This window comes from Gobio gobio, assembly GCF_949357685.1.
Source record: "Gobio gobio genome assembly, chromosome: 10".
NCBI classification, from domain to species: Eukaryota; Metazoa; Chordata; class Actinopteri; order Cypriniformes; family Gobionidae; genus Gobio; species Gobio gobio.
In genome coordinates, this window is record NC_137116.1 from 43,877,110 (window position 1) to 43,900,874 (window position 23,765).

Genomic DNA, 23,765 nt, shown 5'->3' on the forward strand with positions numbered 1-23,765 from the left:
CTCTGGCTTGCTATGTTGGGGACACTTAATATTCAACAATATTCTGTACTGTTGTATGTGAATTGAGCTAAGCTGGACGATGACCACTGTTTTCTGCAGAACTGCTTAATATATTAAATGAACTGAATCAACTGACCTAACTGACTTGAGCTAAACAACAGCCAGCCAAAATGCATAATTTTCCTGTTATCACTGTAAAGCTGCTTTGAAACGATCTGTATTGTATAAAGCACTATATAAATAAAGGTGACTTTCATTGCCACATGCAGGAGACCGATAAAATGTGCTGATAAGTACACACGTGAGAAAAAGCAAGACAGAAAAACAGCAGAGTTGCAATACATTATTGTATTTTGCCATTCTGAGAGTTACAGAGAGTTTCTGGCTACACAAACATGTTACAGTGTAATTATGCATTTAAGTACTGTGTAATTAACTAGGTCTACATGTACTTACTATAGGGTTAGGATTGGGGTTTGGTTTAGGGTTAGCATGTTTGTGCATCATTTAGTTATTACTACAGTGTAACGTGTAGCAAGGACACAGTAAAATAAAGTGATACCGAGTTTATTTTATGATAGAGGGGTACAAGATGAGAGTCATGCACATCAAATTGAAAATGCATATCTGGATGTTTTGCGCAATTCATGCCTTCTGGAACTTGGGCCAAAATGTGTTGAAATCATAAAAAATGTGCTCCAAAGGCGGTGCTTAAGGTAACATACCATCCCACCCCCCATTTATGTAATCAACTCACGGGGTCAGTTTGAGCAACCATGCTTTAAAGTCGAAGACAATTGTAGCGACCTCCCTCTTTCGCCCCACAACCATAGAAGGCGAACTATCTGCTTTAGTGCAGTGAACAGTTTGTTTTGAACAGGTAAGGACCTTGAATTCTAACGACTTTTTACTGCGTCGTATGCACTTCTTTTAAAATTCTGTTGTTGTTGTTGTTGAATTACTGCATGGACTACTAGATAAATCAGTGCTGCATTCTTTACTAATCGTTGAATGACCTGTAAAATGGGCGTTTCCCCGTTGGAGCAGTGTTGTGGATTAGCCTTAGCAGAGCTACAAACCATTTATTGTTTGAAGTCTGTGCAAAACGTTTCACGTTTTCCTGTAGTAACTTACACGTTGTCTACTACGCCAATGACACAGCTGCAGCAAACGAGTTTCATGATTGATTAGAAACAAAACAAAAAAATATATAGTGCTAACATGTATTGATATTGATCGATTATTTATCCTTTTTAATATACAGTTTTATAATAAAAAAAAAGGTTCCCGTCTCCAGACCAGAATGGCTCAGCAACCGCTTCTGTCGCTGCCCGAGTTTCAGAACGTTTCCACGGGTACTTTGGTGGTGAAGGAGCCGCTGAATTTCTGGGGAGGAGCGAGAGTGAAGCCGAAGGACACAAAGAATTCTGAACCAGTATACGAACCTGCAACTGGTATGATTTATTAACGGTGTTAAATTTAATTATAACAGTTTCATGCATCCCCCCCCCCCCCCCCCCAAAAAAAATGATTAGCATATCATGCAATTGATCAACTATATAATGCATAAATATGACAATGATTTGAACATAATATACATACTAGAGACACTGGAGCCCAGGTTAACAGCATAGCTGAAAAGGAACAAAACAAAAAATAAACAAATAGCCTTAGTGTGAAGCAGGAGCAGTTGGTAAACAAACTTAAAGTTCATGTATCCAAGACAGGCCAATAGGTGTCAGTATAGACCACAAAATCACTGGTGCGGTGTCTCAATTTGCCCAATTGTACTATACATTCAAATATAAAGCACAAGAGTAGGACATACTACCTAATCATAATTGTGTCTGGGAATCCACAGATTGTGCTGCATAGTTCCATGCATGCATATTGGAGGGGAATGGCATGTTGATCTTCCAGTCCTGGGTCATTTAATAGCCACTTATGTTGCTATTGTGCACTTTTATAAAGATGTGAACAGCACATGTTGTTGTTTTCATAAGGTTTAGATACTGATTATTAGTCACTTCACCCCATTCACCCAAACTTCTACTTGTCTTGAACGTTGGTCTCTCACAGATCTGTCATGTTTGTAGTTTTGAACGGAACCTTTATTCACAACGCCCTAGTTTTACAGGCTGTGCATCGAGTTATTGATTTACTATAATTATCCTGCAGTCTGTTGCCTCACACCTCAATAGACAATTGTAGAACAAACAAAGTATGTTAAGTCTAAAAATAAAAATCCTGAACACTTTTAATTTAATGGAACAAAAGGATGTGCACATAAATGGCCTTCATTTATCATGTTCAATGCTTGTACTTCACCCTCTGTTCTGTTCCCAGGTCGTGTACTGTGTGATATGATTCCCTGTGGAGAGGAGGAGGTAGATCAGGCCATAAAAAGTGCTCATTCTGCATACCTAAAATGGAGCAAATTATCAGGAATGGAGAGGGCCCGGATCATGCTGGAGGCTGCCAGAATTATTAGGGTAAACTCGTATAATGTTTAATGCTACTTCTAAGGATTCTCTGTAAAATTTTAGTGTCTTCGTTACACATGTTACATGTAGTTACTACAGTAATAACTCTAAATAATGCTTGTATGATATAAATTACATGCAACTATCCCTAAACCAAACTCTAACCCTTTAGTAAGTACATAAAGGCCTGGTTTCACAGACAGGGCTTTGATTAAGCCAGGATTAGGCCTTAGTTCAATTGGGACATTTAAGTAGACATTTAAGTGACATATTTAAGACATGTCAGTGCAAGTTGTGTTTAATTAAAAGAGGTCAAACATGCATTTTAGTCTGGAACTAAGCTTAAGCTTTGTCTGTGAAGCCGAGAGATGGCTAATGAATATTACTCAGTACTTGCATGTATTATTATACTGCAACAAGGGCACCTTAAAATGTGTAACCGGATTTTCCCATGAACAGCATCGTGGTCAATAGAGTGCAATGGTTCCAGAAGTGAAAATCTGATTAATTTTCTCCATAGGTAAAAGTTTTAATGATAGATTTATACACCTTTAAGACAGACCTCAGAGATTGTTAATCAATATGCTTTTGCTGAGAGGGTAAATGTTTTGGAATATTGCTTTTGAATGGCTTATAACTCTTAAACACATTTTTTTTTTTTTTTTTTATCCCTATGGAAAAATGAATGGGGTGAAAATGATGCACTCCCTAACAGTTAACTACTCTGAGTAAATGTAATTGTGGAAAGAGAATTTATAATTTGCCTCTTTATGTCAGTCATGATGATGAATATTGATTTTATGTCACAAATTCTGTTTTCACATGCAGGAGCGCAGAGATGAAATTGCGAGAGCAGAAGTGGCCAACAATGGCAAATCCATCACTGAGGCTCAGGTGGATATTGACGTTGCTTGGCAGTGTATTGAGTACTATGCTGGCATTGCCCCCACACTGTCAGGTAGGCTTGGATACTGGTTGATAAACATGAAAAGGGGGCTGATATTCTCAAAAATCTAAATGGCAATGCTTTATACATCATATCTAAGACTGGTCTTTGTAAACTCAGGCCAGCATATACAGCTTCCAGGAGGATCTTTTGCCTACACCAGAAGGGAGCCATTGGGAGTGTGTGTCGGCATTGGAGCTTGGAACTACCCATTCCAGATAGCTGCCTGGAAGTCAGCCCCAGCTATGGCCTGTGGTATGAGACTGTTGCTATATATATCTGTAATTTGAGACTGGATTTTCATACATGCAGTCGCCAAGATTGTGTTTTTTGAAAGTGGTCCTGAATGTCTGTTTCTGTCTCTTATGCAAACATATGATCGTCTTCCCTTCTTAGGCAATGCCATGGTGTTTAAACCATCTCCCATGACCCCAGTGACAGCAGTTATGTTGGCAGAGATCTATAAAGAGGCAGGTGTCCCAGATGGACTCTTTAACGTGGTACAAGGAGGAGCCGAGACTGGAGGACTGCTGTGTCACCATCCCATGGTGGCTAAAGTGTCCTTCACAGGCAGTGTTCCCACTGGAAAGAAGGTATAGCATGAAAACAAAATAAACCAGGAGAAAATTAGGAAAATTACACATCAGTGCAAGGTAATGTCAGCTGTCAATATAAATATTATATAAATATTAAATATGGTCTCCTTCGAAGTCTTCACTCGAAGATATTTCCAGTAGTTCTGCTAAAATTATGACGACAGCTGCTTATATTCAAACCTTTATTTTAATTCATTTAATATATTAAATTAATCATGATTCATTTTTTGATTCCAGAAGTTATGTTCTGTATTCCAGAACTAAATGTTCTTCAATAAAAACAATAGACATTGTCATTCAAAAAAAATATTTTTAATGTGATGTGCCATTCCTACAAAGGTTATGGAAATGGCAGCCAAAGGTGTGAAGCAGGTGACTCTGGAGCTCGGAGGAAAGTCACCACTGATCATCTTTAAGGACTGTGAGCTGGAAAATGCAATCAAAGGGGCTCTCATGGCTAACTTTCTCACTCAGGGAGAGGTATGTTAAAAAAAAAAACTATTTTTTTTTACTATAAACACATTTGTTTATGTTTTTGCTGTCACTATCTATGTTTCCATCCACCTATTTTTATGTGCATTTTAGGATATTGCATAAAAAACTGCTGGATGGAAATGCCAAGATGTGCATAATTTCTAAAAATGCGCATAAAAAATGTATGTGCTTAATTGAGGCAGATTTTTTTTTAAAAATCAAATGGAAACACATTTACCAAATAAATCTCTCGATGCACAACAAAAAAATTCACATGACTTTGCCTCAACAGAGGATAACTGGACTAAGCAGCGGCCTAATTTCCTTGCACAGCATCTCAAATGATGCTTTGGTCGTTCTGAAATGCCTGAGCCAAAGTCTGTCATCAAAATTATTTGGTTTAATTCCCTCCCAGAAGCGTCTCAATGATTGTGTTCCCAAAAGCCAGGCATCCGAACACAGCGTTTATCCAATATGCAGCGTTGTCTGCGTGCTCTAGCACAAGTCATTTATGATGTAGCATATAAGGGCAACAGTGGCTTCCCTGATTGCATCAACTTCTGTTTTAGTTACAGATATTTAGCACCAATTTCCCAGAAATTGACGCAACTTTGGATGAAAACATAGCTAATGAAAGAGAGCATTGCAAACCTTAAAACCTACAGCTTCACTAGTGTAGTACTCCATGTACATTTGAGCACCTTTCTAAAAGACAGATTCTTTATAAATAAACCAAACCTGCAAAGGATGGTTTGTGTGTCACTTGTTGCCCAACATTATTAGAACAGAAGGGCTGCTTTCTTTAAAGACAGTACTGTCAATGTGTTGAATCTTTCCCAGGTGTGCTGCAATGGAACACGAGTGTTTGTACAGCGGGAGATCATGCCACAGTTCTTGGAGGGAGTGGTGAAGAGGACCAAGGTCATCACTGTTGGGGATCCCATGTGTGACGGGACACGCATGGGGGCTTTGATCAGTAAACCCCACATGGAAAAAGTGCTGGGCTTCATCAAAAAAGCTAAAGAACAGGTACTGTAGTACAGCTATTTAAAGTTGGCGTGAAATGAAAGGTCTCTTAAGGCCTTGTTTAGTTACTAGGAAAAAGTTTTAGAATTTTTAACATATGTAAATGTAAATCTTAACTGCTGTATTTTTATTGTATTTATGCAAATCTTGTAGATTCTGACATGGCATTAAAATCTTTACTAATACTACTTGGCATGCCATGAAATGAAAATGCATCCTATCTATTTTGTAAATTCATGTTATAGATCTTATTGTGAATAATTCATCCATATACGTTTTTTTTTTTTTGACCTCATAATGTTTAATCAAACATCAACTTGATCTTCCGACATATGATGTAAGGCTTCTCCAATCATTTAGTCCTCTAAAGCCCCACCCCTCCACAGTTGACTTTTGAACGCAATAGCCACATCACAAAATCCAATAAACAATCAATGGATAGAACCAACCCTGTTCTACTTCTTCTTTTTTTTCAGTTACACTCGGATATACGTCACAATACGGAAGAAAAGATCTGTTGATACTGCCTTTTATGCTTTTTTTACAAAACTTGTATTAATGTTTCATTGTTTATATAGGGTGCAAAGGTTTTATGTGGAGGAGAACCATTTGTTCCCAGTGATTCCAAACTGAAAGACGGGTACTTTGTGTCCCCATGTGTGCTGGGTGAGAGAACCATATTATTAACATCCCCTTAATATAACTTTTGATCTCACAATCAGCTTGATTCTGAGCTCCTTTTTCTTTATCTTTACTTTTGCTATGCTACACACACAGATAACTGCAGGGATGATATGACCTGTGTAAAGGAGGAGATCTTTGGCCCTGTGATGTCTGTTCTGCCTTTTGACACAGAGGAAGAGGTTCTTCAAAGAGCCAACAACACAACCTTTGGCTTGGCATCTGGAGTCTTCACCAGGTGACTCCTCCATACAGAATTTGTTGACAAATCCAGAACATGTTTTTCCAGTTGATAAAACGATGAAAACAGCCAACCAAAATCTATCTAACTTTAAAGAGATGGTGCATTTAAAGTGGCTGACAACATAACAGCAGTAATAAACATAATTGTTCTTTGGAGTGGACTATATATATACAGTGAGGAAAATAAGTATTTGAACACCCTGCTATTTTGCAAGTTCTCCCACTTAGAAATCATGGAGGGGTCTGAAATTGTCATCGTAGGTGCATGTCCACTGTGAGAGACATAATCTAAAAAATAAAAAAAATCCAGAAATCTCAATGTATGATTTTTTAACTATTTATTTGTATGATACAGCTGCAAATAAGTATTTGAACACCTGAGAAAATCAATGTTAATATTTGGTACAGTAGCCTTTGTTTGCAATTACAGAGGTCAAACGTTTCCTGTAGTTTTTCACCAGGTTTGCACACACTGCAGGAGGGATTTTGGCCCACTCCTCCACACAGATCTTCTCTAGATCAGTCAGGTTTCTGGCCTGTCGCTGAGAAACACGGAGTTTGAGCTCCCTCCAAAGATTCTCTATTGGGTTTAGGTCTGGAGACTGGCTAGGCCACGCCAGAACCTTGATATGCTTCTTACAGAGCCACTCCTTGGTTATCCTGGCTGTGTGCTTCGGGTCATTGTCATGTTGGAAGACCCAGCCCCAGCATGCTTCACAGTAGGGATGGTGTTCTTGGGATGGAACTCATCATTCTTCTTCCTCCAAACACGTTTAGTGGAATTATGACCAAAAAGTTCTATTTTGGTCTCATCTGACCACATGACTTTCTCCCATGACTCCTCTGGATCATCCAAATGGTCATTGGCAAACTTAAGACGGGCCTGGACATGTACTGGTTTAAGCAGGGGAACCTTCCGTGCCATGCATGATTTCAAACCATGACGTCTTAGTGTATTACCAACAGTAACCTTGGAAACGGTGGTCCCAGCTCTTTTCAGGTCATTGACCAGCTCCTCCCTTGTAGTTATGGGCTGATTTCTCACCTTTCTTAGGATCATTGAGACCCCACGAGGTGAGATCTTGCATGGAGCCCCAGTCCGAGGGAGATTGACAGTCATGTTTAGCTTCTTCCATTTTCTAATGATTGCTCCAACAGTGGACCTTTTTTCACCAAGCTGCTTGGTAATTTCCCCGTAGCCCTTTCCAGCCTTGTGGAGGTGTACAAATTTGTCTCTAGTGTCTTTGGACAGCTCTTTGGTCTTGGCCATGTTAGTAGTTGGATTCTTACTGATTGTATGGGGTTGACAGGTGTCTTTATGCAGCTAACAACCTCAAACAGGTGCATCTAATTTAGGATAATAAATGGAGTAGAGGTGGACATTTTAAAGGCAGACTAACAGGTCTTTCAGGGTCAGAATTCTAGCTGATAGACAGGTGTTCAAATACTTATTTGCAGCTGTATCATACAAATAAATAGTTAAAAAATCATACATTGTGATTTTTGGATTTTTTTTTTTTAGATTATGTCTCTCACAGTGGACATGCACCTACGATGACAATTTCAGACCCCTCCATGATTTCTAAGTGGGAGTACTTGCAAAATAGCAGGGTGTTCAAATACTTATTTTCCTCACTGAATATAATGTATATTGTTTTATAGTTATTCTTTGAATGGGCCTTAAACCTAGCCCTGAACCAGGAGACCTTTTTATTGTTTGTTATTTATTATGTTTATTAAGTTGTTGTGGGAAGTGCTATGATTTAGTTGTCTTTTAACTGGCTCTGTTATCTACAAAAAAAATGATATTGATATAATACATTTGTGTGAATTTTAACATAACTTTTTTCATATTTTGTTTTTATTAATCACACTAAATGAACCCAGTAAACTGGCTGCCCTAATATTAGATTTAACATTCTCCTGTGCTTTGTTTTTAGGGATATAGCTCGTGCTCACAGAGTTGCTGAAAACATTCAGGCAGGAACGTGCTATATCAACAACTACAATGTCGGCCCTGTAGAAGTTCCTTTTGGAGGCTACAAGATGTCAGGTACTCTAAGCTTATTTCATGAGACAATTATTGATGGTATCATCTGCAGGAAAAACTTAAACCTAAATCTGTTCTGCCAAGTGTTTCAGTACACATAAGCATACTTGGTAAATGCTAGAGAGATCTAACATTATCTTCCCCTTTTCTTTTAGGGTTTGGAAGGGAGAATGGGCTAGTGACGACTGAGTACTACTCTCAGCTCAAGACTGTTGTGGTGGAAATGGGAGATGTGGAAAGCATCTTTTAGGCTATTGTGGGGTTAACCACCAGCATTCCTGACAGCAATGTGATTTCCAAGTTCTCAGATCTAGTTTGCAATGTAACATCTTACAAATACAGTTTACTACTAGCAGTCAATTACTTGAAGAGTAGGCAAGAGCTATGCTGTTGCTTTGATAGTCCATATGTCTGTCTCCAAATTCCATAAGGCCTTACATTTGTGTTTGTATGACATCATCTTGTGGGAACACTAGAAAAGGCTCAACTGTATAAATATATAAATTCTGGTTCTGTGAAACCTGTTTGACCAATAGTGTCATATAATTTTCAAAATGTTCATAGCTCACTAATTTGATCAAAAGCAAGTGCCTTCTGATGTGTTTCTACTTAGTTATACTTCTTTCTGGTGTTAGACTTGTTTGTTAGCTGTCACTCTTTCCCCACCTCTCAACGCCATGAAGAATTTGTATTAGACTGGTGGCTGACAAGTTTGTAGCATTTCAAATAAAAGTAGCTTGGTTTTCATGAGTAAAAAAGTTTTCACTTTTATGTAAACCGTGTCTGTGGCGTAACAGATTCCACATGTTTGTGGGGCTATTGTGAATGAAACATAACTTACATTTGTAATAACATTAGGAAGTGTGTTCTAGGATTTATATCAGTTAAATGTATTATGGATGCATAATGTGTGCGCTTGAAAATAAGGGAATCTTCATGCTAATCTGAACGTTGATGCCTTTTTGAAAAAATTTCAATTTTATTTTACATAGAAGTGAATATAAGATTTGTTTCTAATCATGGGAAATTAAGTAAATAAGAGTGTATTGTAAACTATATTTTTATTATAATTTAGTTATTTTAAATTTAAGACCCAATCTGTTCTAAATATGTCTAAGTAGTTTTTAGTGGGTTAAGATTTATGAAGAATAAGAATGCCATGAAATCATTGAAACTCTTAGAAAAACTTTCATTACGTGCAGTTTGTTTGTGCCCTGTAGAGTTTATGAACCCATTAATTATTTGTAATTAATACTTTTATTTATTTATTTCAGATATTTTGTCTAAAGTAGCAGTGTATGCTACTTTGGTTTAGTGTGTGTGTGTTTAACTATTGATAATTAGGGTGCGTGTCAATCAGCTCCCTAGTTCAGTAGTCAGAGCACTGATCAGGACTCAATGGGCTGACTCCCTGATCAGTGCCCTGGCTACTGAACTAGGGAGCTGATTGAGACCATAGAGCATAGACCAAAAAAAAATATGGGCGACTTCCGCTGACCAGAGACATTGATAGCCAGAGTAGATTTATGTTATAACTTTTATATAATATATTTACTTTTTATATGTATCTACGGTTTCTCTACAATCACGTTAATTCCATTGTCATTTCCACAACACCGTCATTTCCATCACTACACACATTTTTTTTTAAATACTTAAAAAGTTCTCATCGCAAGTTAAAAATGTATCCACAATTTATGAGATCATGCTCTACTTAATATTAAAAATTAAAGTTATTTATTTTCTAATAAGCTCTTACCCAAATCAGTGTGACAGGTGTACAGTTCAGCATTTGGTCCTTAGGGCAGTCTCATTGACAAATGTATAATTATTGTACATTGTGGACAAACTGGTAAAACTAGTTACAAAAATGATCTTAGACAATATTGAGTGGCATAAATTATTCTATTTTTAAATAATAGCTGTATATTGAGATGTGGTGGAAATTACATTTGTTCATTGCAGGTCGGAAACATGTAAAATAATAACAATTTCTCTTGTAATCTAAGTTTGTCTTCTTACAGATTTTAAAACTTGACAAATTATTTAAACTATGAGACTGTGTTACGTGACTTTTGAACAAGTTTTTTTTTATCCACCTTCACATGGCTAAAAGCATAGACATAATAAATACATAGACGCCCTATTGGCCGCTGGACCGCACGTCAACGACGCCGCCATATTGCGGAGGGCAACTTTCCAATAACTCTAATAACAGGAATTGAGAAAAATGCCTGCTTCGTGTGCTGCTCGGGGCTGTACAAATCACCGCACAATTGGAAACAGTTCTCGGGGAATTACCTTTCACAAGTAAGACTGAACATTTGTTTCTGGTTGTATTTGGTCGTTATATTATTATATAATTAGTAATAGTGACGTTAGTTGGTCACCAGAGTCAGACTAAAATAGCTAGCGATGTCGCTACTTAGCTGTGGAAGTTGTGACATGAGTTGACATGATTTATATTATATTTTTAGCTTATATTATATTTTATATTATAAATTAAATTTCCTGAAATCGATTCATCTATATATTTTTGAAAGACTTTTATGACAGGCGACTGACATATTGTGACTCTTAACGTTAGTTAACTTAAGTTAAGTTAGTTGCCTAGCTAACTTTTATCACACATTGAAGGTTTCCCAGACAAAGAGGTACGATATCAGAGCTCGAATTCGAGCATCAGGTACGGATTTCAGATATCAAAATATAATCTGAAAAGAGGCAATATCTGTATTAAAGGAAGAGCTGCATGATTAATTGTAAAAAGAATATTAATTCAAACACCTACATCATCTTATTCTTAAATTACAATTATTCTGCTATTTCTATTAAAACCTTTGATAAGTAGGATTACAGCAAAAAATCGTGATTCATCCAGAATTGTGCAGTTCTAGTTCACCCAAATATGAAACTCTGCTGGCCAAGATATGACATGTATATCTATGTTTATATGACATATACATATTGGATGGCCTTAGGGTGAATACATTATCAGCTCATTTTAATTTTTGTGTGAACTATTTCTTAAGTAAGTGTGTGTGTGTGTGTGTGTGTGTGTGTGTGTGTGTGTGTGTGTGTGTGTGTGTGTGTGTGTGTGTGTGTGTGTGTGTGTGTGTGTGTGTGTGTGTGTGTGTGTGTGTGTGTGTGTGTGGTTTTTAGGGGGATGGAATAAACATCCAACTGCAGGCCAGTTCCAGGGCATTTTCCGGTGTCTCATGGTCCGGTGCGGTGTCTCTCCAAGCACTTCAGGGAAAGTGGAACCACAGGATGAGACCCTGTCGCTATCAGGGGTCTGTTCTTCGTATGTGGCTAACTCAGTTAGCTGGACTTGATTGTTGCCGATTTGGCATGATCTTGGATTGTTTGGTTCTTCGAAGCTCATCCGGGGGCCAGTTGCATAAACCATTAAGACTAGTCTTACAAGTTAGAGATAAAAAATTTTCTTTAAGACTGTTCATAATTTTTTTTTAAATCAGTTACATAAAAACATAGACTGGCTTAATTTGATACGAAAAGTAAGACTGAATGCCACTTGCCTAACTGCTAGTGGCTCATACTAGATCTTAAGACACTGTCTTAACATAATGGCTTAGTTTATGCAACTGGCCCCTGGACTTGCTGTCATAGCAACAGGTCCGGAAACTCAAACCTGCTCTGGAGCGGTTTATTTCATGTAAACAGGATTAGGTTGCATACTTAAAATCTGTCCCAGCCACTGCTACTTTATTTCAAGAGTTCATTACTGAACCTGGGGCAATAATAATTTTAAATAATAAGAATATAAAAATCATATAAAAATGAGTATTTGAAAATATTATAATACTATAATGTTGTGTATAGTAGTACTATACACACAGCCACTTGATTGAGAGATTTATTTGTGATGGAATATATTATCATTTTATCAGAGGTTTACACACGTACAGTTAAAAGCCAGGTGGCTTTTTTAATTATATGATGTCATTACGTTGCTGTCTTGCCACCAGCCAATCGCTGCATTGCTGATCGTGGTTTTGAGTATCTGCCCTCTTCAGGGAACACAAGAACGTGCAGTAATCTCAGATAACTTAATCCAGATATTTTAATCCAATCCGCAAATTTGTTTGAAGAACCAAATTATCCAGACATCAGTGATCACGATTAAAAGATCTGGGATCTGTCAAATCATCTCAGATGTATTAAGCGAGGTACGAAAAACAGACCCCAGCTGTTGAAATGTAATCTCTAGCAGTAGAAGAATCTGAGGAGCTTCCATTCCCTTTTGTAAACGTTTCTGCACTTGTGTGTGACCACAGCTTCCTGCCAACCCGCTTTGGTAGCCTTGTGGACAATGCCCTGGTGTACATTTCAGGTTTTGTGTTTTTCTGTGATGTGTGCCATGGTGACCCTACAAAGGATGACTGATTATAGATGATTGATGGTTAATATACAGCCTTTTGTTATTGTTGTTATTATTATTATACCAATACTATTATTGTACCTACCAGTCACTATTTAATTTACTATTTTTATTATTGTCTATATTATTCTGCAATTGATATTACATTGTATTTGCTATTATTATTATTATCGTTATTATATTATACCACTTGCAATTATCAATCTATTATAGTTATGCTGGTAAATTATTGTACTTTTCACTAGTCACTATTTAACTATGTTTTATTATTGTCTCTATTCTGTAATTGATATTTCATATTCTATTGCTATTATTATATTATTATACAAACTATGCTATTATCATTATATTATTGTATTTTTGATATTATATAATTATACTATTCATTATTTTATTTGCTGTATACTGTTTGTTTATTTCATTGACTATTTTTTTATTGACTATACACTATTTACTATTACTTCTCACTTTATCATGTATTTACTATTTGCATTGCAGTGTAGTTGTACCAAATCATATGTATAAAGGATCCATGAGTTATCTTTGTTATTGTATATTTAGAGTATCTACCTGTAAATATCTATCATTTTAGTGCTATAAAAAAACAGAAAGCAGCCTGCCAGTGTGATTTGTATTTGCAGATGTTTCATTTTCTCAATGACGGTCAATTCTAAGCACAAGAAAAGCAAAAATCGGTTAAATACAGAAAATGCCTTTTCCACTATAAGAAAACTTTATTTCATTTAATGTGAAAATTAAATTATATCTCAGTATGGGCGTCTTCATAATTCTTATTCAAGTATAAAAAGCCAAACGCATTACAAGCCTTTGACAATTCCTTATTAAAATATATCTATTTTATAAGTCTAACTATCAAGATTTTAAGTAACCATAGAATAGAACTTTTAGTATACCACGTACATCATAAACCACTGAAATTGGTTGATAAATGTAAACGTTTTTTTTGTTTTTATCCAGAAAAGCCGCAGCTCACCCGTTTACTTGCATTTGTTTACAGTGCAGTCTTGCCCTCAGCAATATGGCGGACGCGTTGACGTATTGCAGCAACGTTCTAAAGCGGCCAATAGGGCGTCTATGTATTTATTATGTCTATGGCTAAAAGTGTCCCTAGTTGAAGAACTTGTGCATATGATGTCCCTCTTCAGAAAACTTCCGAAGGAAACAATTCACTAAATCAAACAGTTCCTAGCGACACCCGGAACAACAGTGGCGCAGTCGCGTTTGGAAGTGTGACTTGTCCTATAGGGCAAAATCCGATATATATGTGAGTGGTGACACCCAGATAATAGGTGTGTATGTTTTTCAGACTAGAAGAACAAGTTTCAGAGGTGTTTGTTATCAACATTTTTTTTAGCAACCGTGTTTGCTATATTTCAGGTCATAATGCTACTCTCTTATTAAGTCTGTATTTTCATGTTATTACTAGAGCATTTGTGGTTTAAATATTCGCCTGTGGTGTTTGTACATTCAGGTCCATTTCAAATGCTCTGCTTCAACACAGCTCATTGATAAAGGAGGCATTTGTGCAAGAGTAATGGCAAGCGAAGGCGACAGTGGTAAATATATTGTTATGTTTGAATATTCTAATTAAATAGGGACTACTTTGCATACACTTCCAGAACTTGTTTCATTTTGCTAACATATACGAAATCATTGAATGGGTCTTTAAAAACCTAAACTGCTCTTTTTCTTCTTTTCAAATGTAGAATTAACATCTGCAGTGACTGATCCATCTTGTGGTTCTTTGTTAGATGACAAAACTACAAGGGAGGGTGGTAAGTGTAACATGAAGTCAAACTTTTATTATCATGATAGAATAAATGTTTGTTCAAATGTTTTTTTAAGGAATGTAAGTATTCCCTTATCTTACACAGAGAAGACTGGTGAAATTAACATTTTAGAATCGAATTTCTGTAGATTAAGTGAATATTTGTTGCAATTTGTAAAGTATCGTTTAATTTTTACCTTTCAAAAGCTGTTGCCTGCTCTCTACATTTAGGGTCAATACATGACACTGCCTCTTCTGGACATCCACACGAAAGCCAACCACAGATCAGTGTTTCAGAGAATGAGAGTGAGTTGTTGTTTTTTTTACAGCATATATCATATATATATATATATATCACAAAAATATATAAAGAGAATGTAAGTGTAGGATGAAGTTGAAGTTTATGACCATTACAGCTTTAATATTTGTTTATGCTCAGTTATTGCACATAACACTATATACTTTTTCTTGTCTGACACACAGAGAAGACGACACCAGCAGTCCCCACAGTGGGAACGACCCCCAGCAGTCCTCACACTGGGAACGACCCTCAGTCTGGATCTGTGAGAAAAGAGGATAATGCTGTTAAACCAGAGAAGACAGGAGCACCAGCAGTCCCTACAGTGGGAACAACCCCCAGCAGTCCTCACACTGAGAACGACCCTCAGTCTGGATCTGTGAGAAAAGAGGATAATGCCGTCAAACCAGAGAAGACAGGAGGTTTTTTTTCATTGTATTTGTTTGCTATCAATATGTGTTGTTGTCATTTATAAGCCTCTGTTAGGTTAGAAATCAGTTTAGGAATCAGAAATTAGTGAGATTTACCAGCCACTCTCAGCTAAAACTGGTCTTCTACTTCTGCTTTACAGATGTTGGCTCATCTGGTGATTCTGCACCTAAAGAAGAGGGTGGTACGTCTTGTTCGTAGGAAGATATGATCGTGCTTTTTGATTCAAACTAAATTAATGCTTGTCATATGGTCTCTAATTTTGGTCTTTTATTTTGTGTGACTTTAGTATTCACTATTCAGTGTTTAATATTCTCTTATAGACAACAGAATTGTGGCTACTTTCTGTGACCAAAACATCTTTAGTATGCTAATATTTGTTCTCAATATTTTTTTATTATACCAACACAGAATTCCCCGTTAAGAAGATGCAAAAGCTTAAAGAGACAGAGAAGGCGAGAGGTGATGGATTTAAACACACAGGTGAAGCGGATGAAGATAAACACCAGGATCAAGATATGAACTCAGATGAGGCCAAGCCGGAACCTGATCCCAGTTTGAAAGGTAAGATACTATTTGTGAAGTCAGCTTAAACGATAAGTTCACAGATTTTCAGCTAGTTATGTAATGTTACAGTTTCAGTAGTTTATGTAAATGAACAATGTGTACTCTTTCTCCTTGATATCCCTGTTTATTTGTCAGTAAAAGTTTTCCGCATGACGCAAAACTGGTATTTTTACAGCACATCCTATCATTGATGCATTACCGTGAGAGTTTACTGCGCTATATATCATCATTTTTCATGTAACAAAATTTAAAAAAGAGAAAAGTGTGGGATGAAGTTGAAGTTTATGACCATTACAGATTTCATGTTTGTTTTAAGGCTTTATAGCTCTGTTTACGCTCAGTTATTGCACACAACACTATATACTTTTTCTTGTCTGACTCACAGAGAAGACGACGACAGCGATTCCCAGCAGTCCTCAGAGTGGGAACGACCCTCAGTCTGAATCTGTGAGAAAAGAAGATAAAGTCGATAAACTAGAGCAGACAGGAGGAGGTATTTTTTCTTAGAATGAAGCAGATTACTGCATTTGTTTGCTATCAATATGTTTTGTCATTTATAAGCAGTTGTAATGCTTGGAATCAGGTTAGGAATCAGTTATGATCATGCTTTTTAATTCAAGCTAAATTAATGCGTGGTTTCTAAACGGGAAAATATAAAAATGCAGGGAGTTAAAGAACAAGTATAAACTTTTATTTTGTGTGCGTTTAGTATCTAAATATTCAGTATTCAATATTCTCTTAAAGTTTTTAATGTTGTTTTATATGTCTATGTGGTGTTTTAATGCTTTCAGACAAACCATGTGCAAATTTTTAGTCCACACCATTGCTGAGTATTTTCTCCTTAAAACTGCAGTGAAAAGACAGTCTCAAAAATGTGGTTTGAAATCGCTGGTGTTTCTGACATCACAAACTACCTTGTGACCAATTACGCCAATCTGTGGGTGGGCTTTAGCATAACATAATTTCTATGCTGCGAAACAGGGGAGTCTCAAGAGAAGCCATTCCGGTATATTTTTCTGTTGATATGAAAAACCATGTACATTTAGCAATATAGCGGGTGAATTATGTATTTGATGTACACTCACCTAAAGGATTATTAGGAACACCATACTGTGTTTGACCCCCTTTCGCCTTCAGAACTGCCTTAATTCTACGTGGCATTGATTCAACAAGGTGCTGAAAGCATTCTTTAGAAATGTTGGCCCATATTGATAGGATAGCATCTTGCTGTTGATGGAGATTTGTGGGATGCACATCCAGGGCACGAAGCTCCCGTTCCACCACATCCCAAAGATGCTCTATTGAGTTGAGATCTGGTGACTGTGGGGGCCATTTTGGTACAGTGAACTCATTGTCATGTTCAAGAAACCAATTTGAAATGATTCAAGCTTTGTGACATGGTGCATTATCCTGCTGGATGTAGCCATCAGAGGATGGGTACATGGTGGTCATAAAGGGATGGACATGGTCAGAAACAATGCTCAGGTAGGCCGTGGCATTTAAACGATGCCCAATTGGCACTAAGGGGCCTAAAGTGTGCCAAGAAAACATCCCCCACACCATTACACCACCACCACCACCAGCCTGCACAGTGGTAATAAGGCATGATGGATCCATGTTCTCATTCTGTTTACGCCAAATTCTGACTCTACCATCTGAATGTATCAACAGAAATCGAGACTCATCAGACCAGGCAACATTTTTCCAGTCTTCAACTGTCCAATTTTGGTGAGCTTGTGCAAATTGTAGCCTCTTTTCCTATTTGTAGTGGAGATGAGTGGTACCCGGTGGGGTCTTCTGCTGTTGTAGCCCATCCGCCTCAAGGTTATGTGTGTTGTGGCTTCACAAATGCTTTGCTGCATACCTCGGTTGTAACGAGTGGTTATTTCAGTCAAAGTTGCTCTTCTATCAGCTTGAATCAGTCGGCCCATTCTCCTCTGACCTCTAGCATCAACAAGGCATTTTCGCCCACAGGACTGCCGCATACTGGATATTTTTCCCTTTTCACACCATTCTTTGTAAACCCTAGAAATGGTTGTGCGTGAAAATCCCAGTAACTGAGCAGTGAAATACTCAGACCGGCCCGTCTGGCACCAACAACCATGCCACGCTCAAAATTGCTTCAATCACCTTTCTTTCCCATTCTGACATTCAGTTTGGAGTTCAGGAGACTGTCTTGACCAGGACCACACCCCTAAATGCATTGAAGCAACTGTCATGTGATTGGTTGATTAGATAATTGCATTAATGAGAAATTGAAAAGGTGTTCCTAATAATCCTTTAGGTGAGTGTATATTATGATGTTATGATGAACTAAATGCCTTTCTCCACTGTCGTTCTATGATGTCCAAAGCGTTTACAAGGATGCTGAAATTTAAAAGGCAGCTGTCTGACTCTGAGATGGCAAACGTGAACATAGTTTGTGTAAAAACACATTATTAGCTCTTTGATAACGTAGTCAAGCAAAAGGCTAATCATATCAATGATTAATATCTGAGCTGGTGTGAGTGAGTGGAGGCGGGGCGAATTTGCAGTATGCGTATACTAAATGAAGCAAGGGTGTAGAGTTGCATTCAATTTTAATGCATGCAGATTTTATTTCACAGGGAAAAAAAACGTTTAAATATGTAATTTTGGTGATCAAAATGGGATATAATATTATTGACTACAGGGGTCTCAAATTGTGGCTACTTCAGTGACCAAAACATATTTGGTATGCTAATGTTTGTTCTCAATATTTTTCATTCAATTTACAGAACCCCCTGTTAATATCCAAAGGCCTAATGAAGCAGAGGAGGCAAGAGATGGAAATGAGAGAGGTGAACACACAGATGAAACAGATGAGGCGATAGGTGAGAATGAAGACCAGGATCAGGATGCAAGAACCTGAGCCCAGTTTGAAATATAAAATACTATTTGAGAAGTCCGCTTAAATAAGTTAATAGATTTTCAACCAGCTTTGTAATGTTACAATTGTAAGACCGCTGAATTCGTTCCAATGGAGGCTAACGATCTGCGGTTTTCTTCTTACGTAACTTATTCCAGCGTGCGTACAGGATTGCCAAGTTTTTACAACAAAACCCGGCCAATTGCTACTCAAAACTAGCCAAAAACAAGCCCAATAGCTTTCCGGGGGTGTTCTCCGGGAAAAAAATGGCATTTGGGGGGTAAAATATGTGTTATTTTGGCAGGGCTGCCTGCTAAAATTCGCATTCCTGGGTCTGTATATCACATAATTGGGGTCGCTTCAACCCGCGGACATGATAAACAACCCGCGGACTTGGCAACACAGTGCAGTTGAGTTCTGTTGACATTTGACAACTAACATTATGCGTCGCTCCGTTGCTCTGATTGGTTGTAGGTCTATCCAATTGAGGTCTTTCCTGGCTCGGTTGAAACACGCCCCATAATCACAGCCCAACGGAGCAGTATCAGATTCAAATTCTGACTAGAATTGAGTATGACGACATCAGGCTACCGTTCTGTACTAGAGATTAATTAATTAATTAATTAATTACAGAGTAATTCAGAAAGGATAAAAAATTTAACAATTTATTAACAGTCAGGTAATGTATAATGTCAATTACATAATCAGTTCATAATATCAAATACTTTATAGCAAAGAATAAGATATTGATACTTGACTTCTGAATGGGCCAACCTCGTTAAAGTATTGCGCCCTGAACTCTCTGCCACATCGCTTTAAGTAGCTCAGACCAAACCGAAACCTCTTTCAAAAGGAAAAATCTGACAACAAAGGGAATTTAAATTGAATCGATCTCCCATTTGCCTGGATTGAAAGAAGAGACCAAATGGCTCCAAAAGCCACACCCATCATATGCAAAATATCTCTAAGCTCTAAAAACTCTTATTACCTTCTTGTATACTTTGGCTTATACTTGTACACTTCAGTGACCAAAAGATATTTGGTGTGCTAATGTTTGTTCTCAATATTTTTCATTAAATTTACAGAACCCCCTGTTAATATCCAAAGGCCTAATGAAACAGAGGAGGCAAGAGATGGAAATGAGAGAGGTGAACACACAGATGAAACAGATGAGGCGATAGGTGAGAATGAAGACCAGGATCAGGATGCAAGAACCTGAGCCTAGTTTGAAAGATAAAATACTGTTTGAGAAGTCCACTTAACTTATTTAACAGATTTTCCACCTGCTTTGTAATGTTACAATGTCAGTAGTATATTTAAAAGGACAGTGTGTACTCTTTCTCCATGTTACCTGCACACAGTTGCAGCTGGACATCCACAAGACAACCAACCACCGATCAACATGGGATGAAATGACTCTAAGCCAGGGGTGTCCAATCCTAATCCTGGAGGGCCACTGTCCTGCAGAGTTTAGATCCAACCCCAATGAAACACAGCTGAACCAGCTAATCAAGGTCTTTCTAGGCATACTAGAAACTTCCAGCAGGTGTGTTGAGGCAAGTTGGAGCTAAACTCTGCAGGACAGTGGCCCTCCAGGACCGAGTTTGGACACCCCTGCTCTAAGCTCTAAAAACTCTTATTACCTTCTTGTATACTTCTGTGGGGATGAGATTGTTGTACCAGTCGCACTGAGACATTTAAAACGATATCAAACACATATAATATTGTATAGTGAGAATTGACATTAAAGGGGGGGTGAAATGCTGTTTCATGCATACTGAGCTTTTTACACTGTTAAAGACTTGGATTCCCATCCTAAACATGGACAAAGTTCGTTTTTTTTTTAAAAGTTGGACATTTGATGGAGTATTTCTGTGGCAAAAATACTCCTTCCAGTTTCTCATAAGTTTCGGAAAGTTTTTTTCGAGTATGGGTATATGTGACGTCAGATGGGGCGGAATGTCCTTATACGGGCCGTACGGGCTCTTCTCCCGGAAGGGCGCGCACGTGACTAGAGCGAGAGAGCAAACGCTTTAGGGAAGCCGGCTGCGCTACAGTCACAGGACTTCACAAAATCAACAATGTCACCAAAAATGTGTGTTTTTGGTTGTCATGGCAAGACAATCATGTTTTTCCGGAGCAGCAACGGAGTTGTGCAAGTGTTTGTTTGTTCCCTGAATCTCGGCGACGATGGTTTATAAACAAGGCACAGTTCAACTCTAGATTTGTAGCTCGCCTAATGCTAAAAGATGGAGCAATCCCAGCGATTAAGGTTCACCGTCGTGTGTTGGTAGCAGGCAGAAAGTAAATATGCCTCAAATGTCTTTGTGTTGTTAGCTATCGATTCCATTGTTTTTCTATGTAAACATGCATAGCTCAACGCAATAGCTGCGTGCGCTCGTGACTCTTTAGCTCCGCCCGAACAATACGCTCCCAGCCGCTCTGCTTTTTCCGTAAAGACTCTGTACAGCGTATCTTTCTTTTATAAATATAATAAAACTAAAGACTTTTCGGAGATATAAAAGATGCAATACTACTCTATAGGTACTCAAGATTGATATGAGATGGACTGAAAATGAGTGGCCCCCCCCCCCGCCTTTAAATCCAATAGATTTTGGGTATATTTGGGTGATCTCCCAGCATGAAGTGGAATAGGATGGGGGAGATTCAGGGGAAGGGAAATACATGTAAATTAGATCATTCTCAATTTATTCACTCCGCGTGACTGCGTCATCTGCAAAAAGTGTCCTTTGTCCTCCACCAGACAATCTAGCCATGCTTTTTACACTCTTTCACAATGCGGCGTCAAGCTGGACATTATGATGGTGGGTTGAGAAATGCCTTTGAGGGTAAAAATTTTGCTGCAGTAATCCACTGATTTGAGGAGCTCCCTCCTGGATCCACTCTCAGCTTTTACCGATACTGTGACCATGAGAATGCAGCTTATAAAAACGTCTTTCTTGCATTTACCGTAATGCTTGATGGAGAAGTGGAAGTGCCACCCGATGTCAATCTAGGAAGAGTTGAGGACATGGTTCAAAATGGGATACAATTATTGACTACTGGGGGTCTCTTTAAAGACAACAGAATTGTGGCTACTTCAGTGACCAAAACATATTTGGTATGCTAATGTTTGTTTTCAATATTTTTCATTAAATTTACAGAACCCCCTGTTAATATCCAAAGGCCTAATGAAGCAGAGGAGGCAAGAGATGGAAATGAGAGAGGTGAACACACAGATGAAACAGATGAGGAGATAGGTGAGAATGAAGACCAGGATCAGGATGCAAGAACCTGAGCCCAGTTTGAAAGATAAAATACTGTTTGAGAAGTCCACTTAAATAAGTTAACAGATTTTCAACCAGCTTTGTAATGTTACAATGTCAGTAGTATATGTAAATGAACAGTGTGTACTCTTTCTCCTTGTTACCTGCACTCAGTTGCAGCTGGACTTCCACAAGACAACCAACCACCGATCAACATGGGATGGAATTACCGTGAGTTTTTCTTTTCTCCATTCTGACTGACAATAAAGAAATTATTTGACTAAAAGAAGTCTTTACTATTATGAAAAATGACTGTCGAATGATTTTCACAGAGAAGCAGCCAATAACGTCTAACGTCTAATAATTATTTATTTTCTTACAGAACTGTTTATTGCGGTTTGTGTCGTCCTTATGGCGTGTCTGTATTTTTCTGACTCAACTACACCTGACACAAAAGAGTTAAATGTGGTGGATGTGTTCAATCAGGAAATGGGAAAACTTAAGACTAGCTTTCCGAATCAGCACCCAGAACTCTGGAGGAGGAGTCTGATTCATATCAAGCGCCACTTAAAAACTGAGCAGCCCACGGAACCCGTCAGCCTTATTCTAACGTCTGGTCCCGGGGCTGAAAAGACACTTGATTGTCTGGCACGATGCTTGGCTCAAGCTTTTTCCACTGCCCGTAACTCTTCATTTCTGAACATTGATGGAAAAAGTAAAGCGTCACAAGACAGTGATCAGGTCAAGCTGGACATTGATAGGGAGTTGAGAAATGCCTTTGAGGGTAAAAAGATTGCTGCAGTAATCCACCGATTTGAGGAGCTCCCTCCTGGATCCACTCTCATCTTTTACCGTTACTGTGACCATGAGAATGCGGCTTATAAAAACGTCTTCCTGGCCTTTACTATAATGCTTGATGGAGAAGTGGAGCTGCCATCCAATGTCAATCTAGGAAGAGTTGAAGAGATGGTTCAAGAGCATGTAAAACAGAAGTTTGTCACCTCAGACAAGTTGGCTACATTTAATCAAATGGATGTGGACAAACTGAGTGGACTGTGGAGCAGAATTTCACATCTCATCTTGCCAGTGGCTGCAGAACAGAAAATTGAACAGCAGGGCTGTAGGGAATGTGATTAATCATTTTGAAATAGTTATTAAATCTTTTTGTTGTTGTTGTTGTTGCCCAAATTACTACTTTAGATTTTATACTCATGCATTGCCTCACAAATGAGGGCTCATACTTTGAATTGAAAAAAATATGCATATTGGTATGTGCTGCTGTATGAATGATGGGCCTCGCAATTTTCTTTCATAATAAATTATAACTTTTTCAGACATTTATTGAAGGATAAAATCAAGTAAGTTTCCCATTTGTATTGCTTTTCTTTGTTTTCATGTAGATCTGTTTGTATCTAAATTATGTCTTACATTAAAAGTTATTTTTAATCTGTAAATGTGATCAAAAGGGGATGGACGTGTAATATATTTGATGAATGTTTAAGGTTTTCATACTGTAAAACTTAATTAAATAAACGTGCCTTAATAAATGCATCTTCTGTGTGCTTCCTTTGACATGTTTGTTGAGCTATTTATGAAATGAAAGTAACTACTTGTGAACTATTTCCGGG

General features: G+C 37.8%; 2 protein-coding genes across 3 annotated transcripts; both read left to right on the top strand.

The window, feature by feature from the left end:
* The first annotated feature begins 728 nt into the window (after positions 1-728).
* On the top strand, positions 729-9,968 carry LOC307132100 (4-trimethylaminobutyraldehyde dehydrogenase A). Of its 2 annotated transcripts, none has more exons than XM_079826247.1 (12): positions 729-880; positions 1,265-1,454; positions 2,347-2,492; positions 3,312-3,441; positions 3,550-3,684; positions 3,826-4,022; positions 4,365-4,505; positions 5,340-5,528; positions 6,104-6,191; positions 6,303-6,444; positions 8,390-8,502; positions 8,655-9,968. In XM_079826247.1, the coding sequence occupies exons 2-12, from the start codon at positions 1,304-1,306 to the stop codon at positions 8,747-8,749; spliced, it is 1,527 nt and encodes a 508-aa protein (XP_079682373.1). In that variant the 5' UTR covers positions 729-880; positions 1,265-1,303; the 3' UTR covers positions 8,750-9,968. The 2 variants fall into 2 exon arrangements, with proteins under 2 accessions (XP_079682373.1, XP_079682374.1); XM_079826248.1 differs by having other exon boundaries at positions 764-880; positions 1,284-1,454.
* Positions 9,969-14,115: 4,147 nt separating this feature from the next.
* Positions 14,116-23,687, top strand: LOC307133070 (uncharacterized protein). The gene is made up of 13 exons (XM_079827852.1): positions 14,116-14,186; positions 14,394-14,478; positions 14,629-14,697; positions 14,922-14,996; positions 15,174-15,410; positions 15,560-15,601; positions 15,829-15,981; positions 16,370-16,477; positions 18,741-18,836; positions 19,957-20,052; positions 22,036-22,131; positions 22,312-22,368; positions 22,520-23,687. Exons 2-13 carry the CDS (start codon positions 14,457-14,459, stop codon positions 23,272-23,274), a joined length of 1,806 nt encoding a protein of 601 aa, XP_079683978.1. The 5' UTR covers positions 14,116-14,186; positions 14,394-14,456; the 3' UTR covers positions 23,275-23,687.
* Positions 23,688-23,765: the final 78 nt, after the last annotated feature.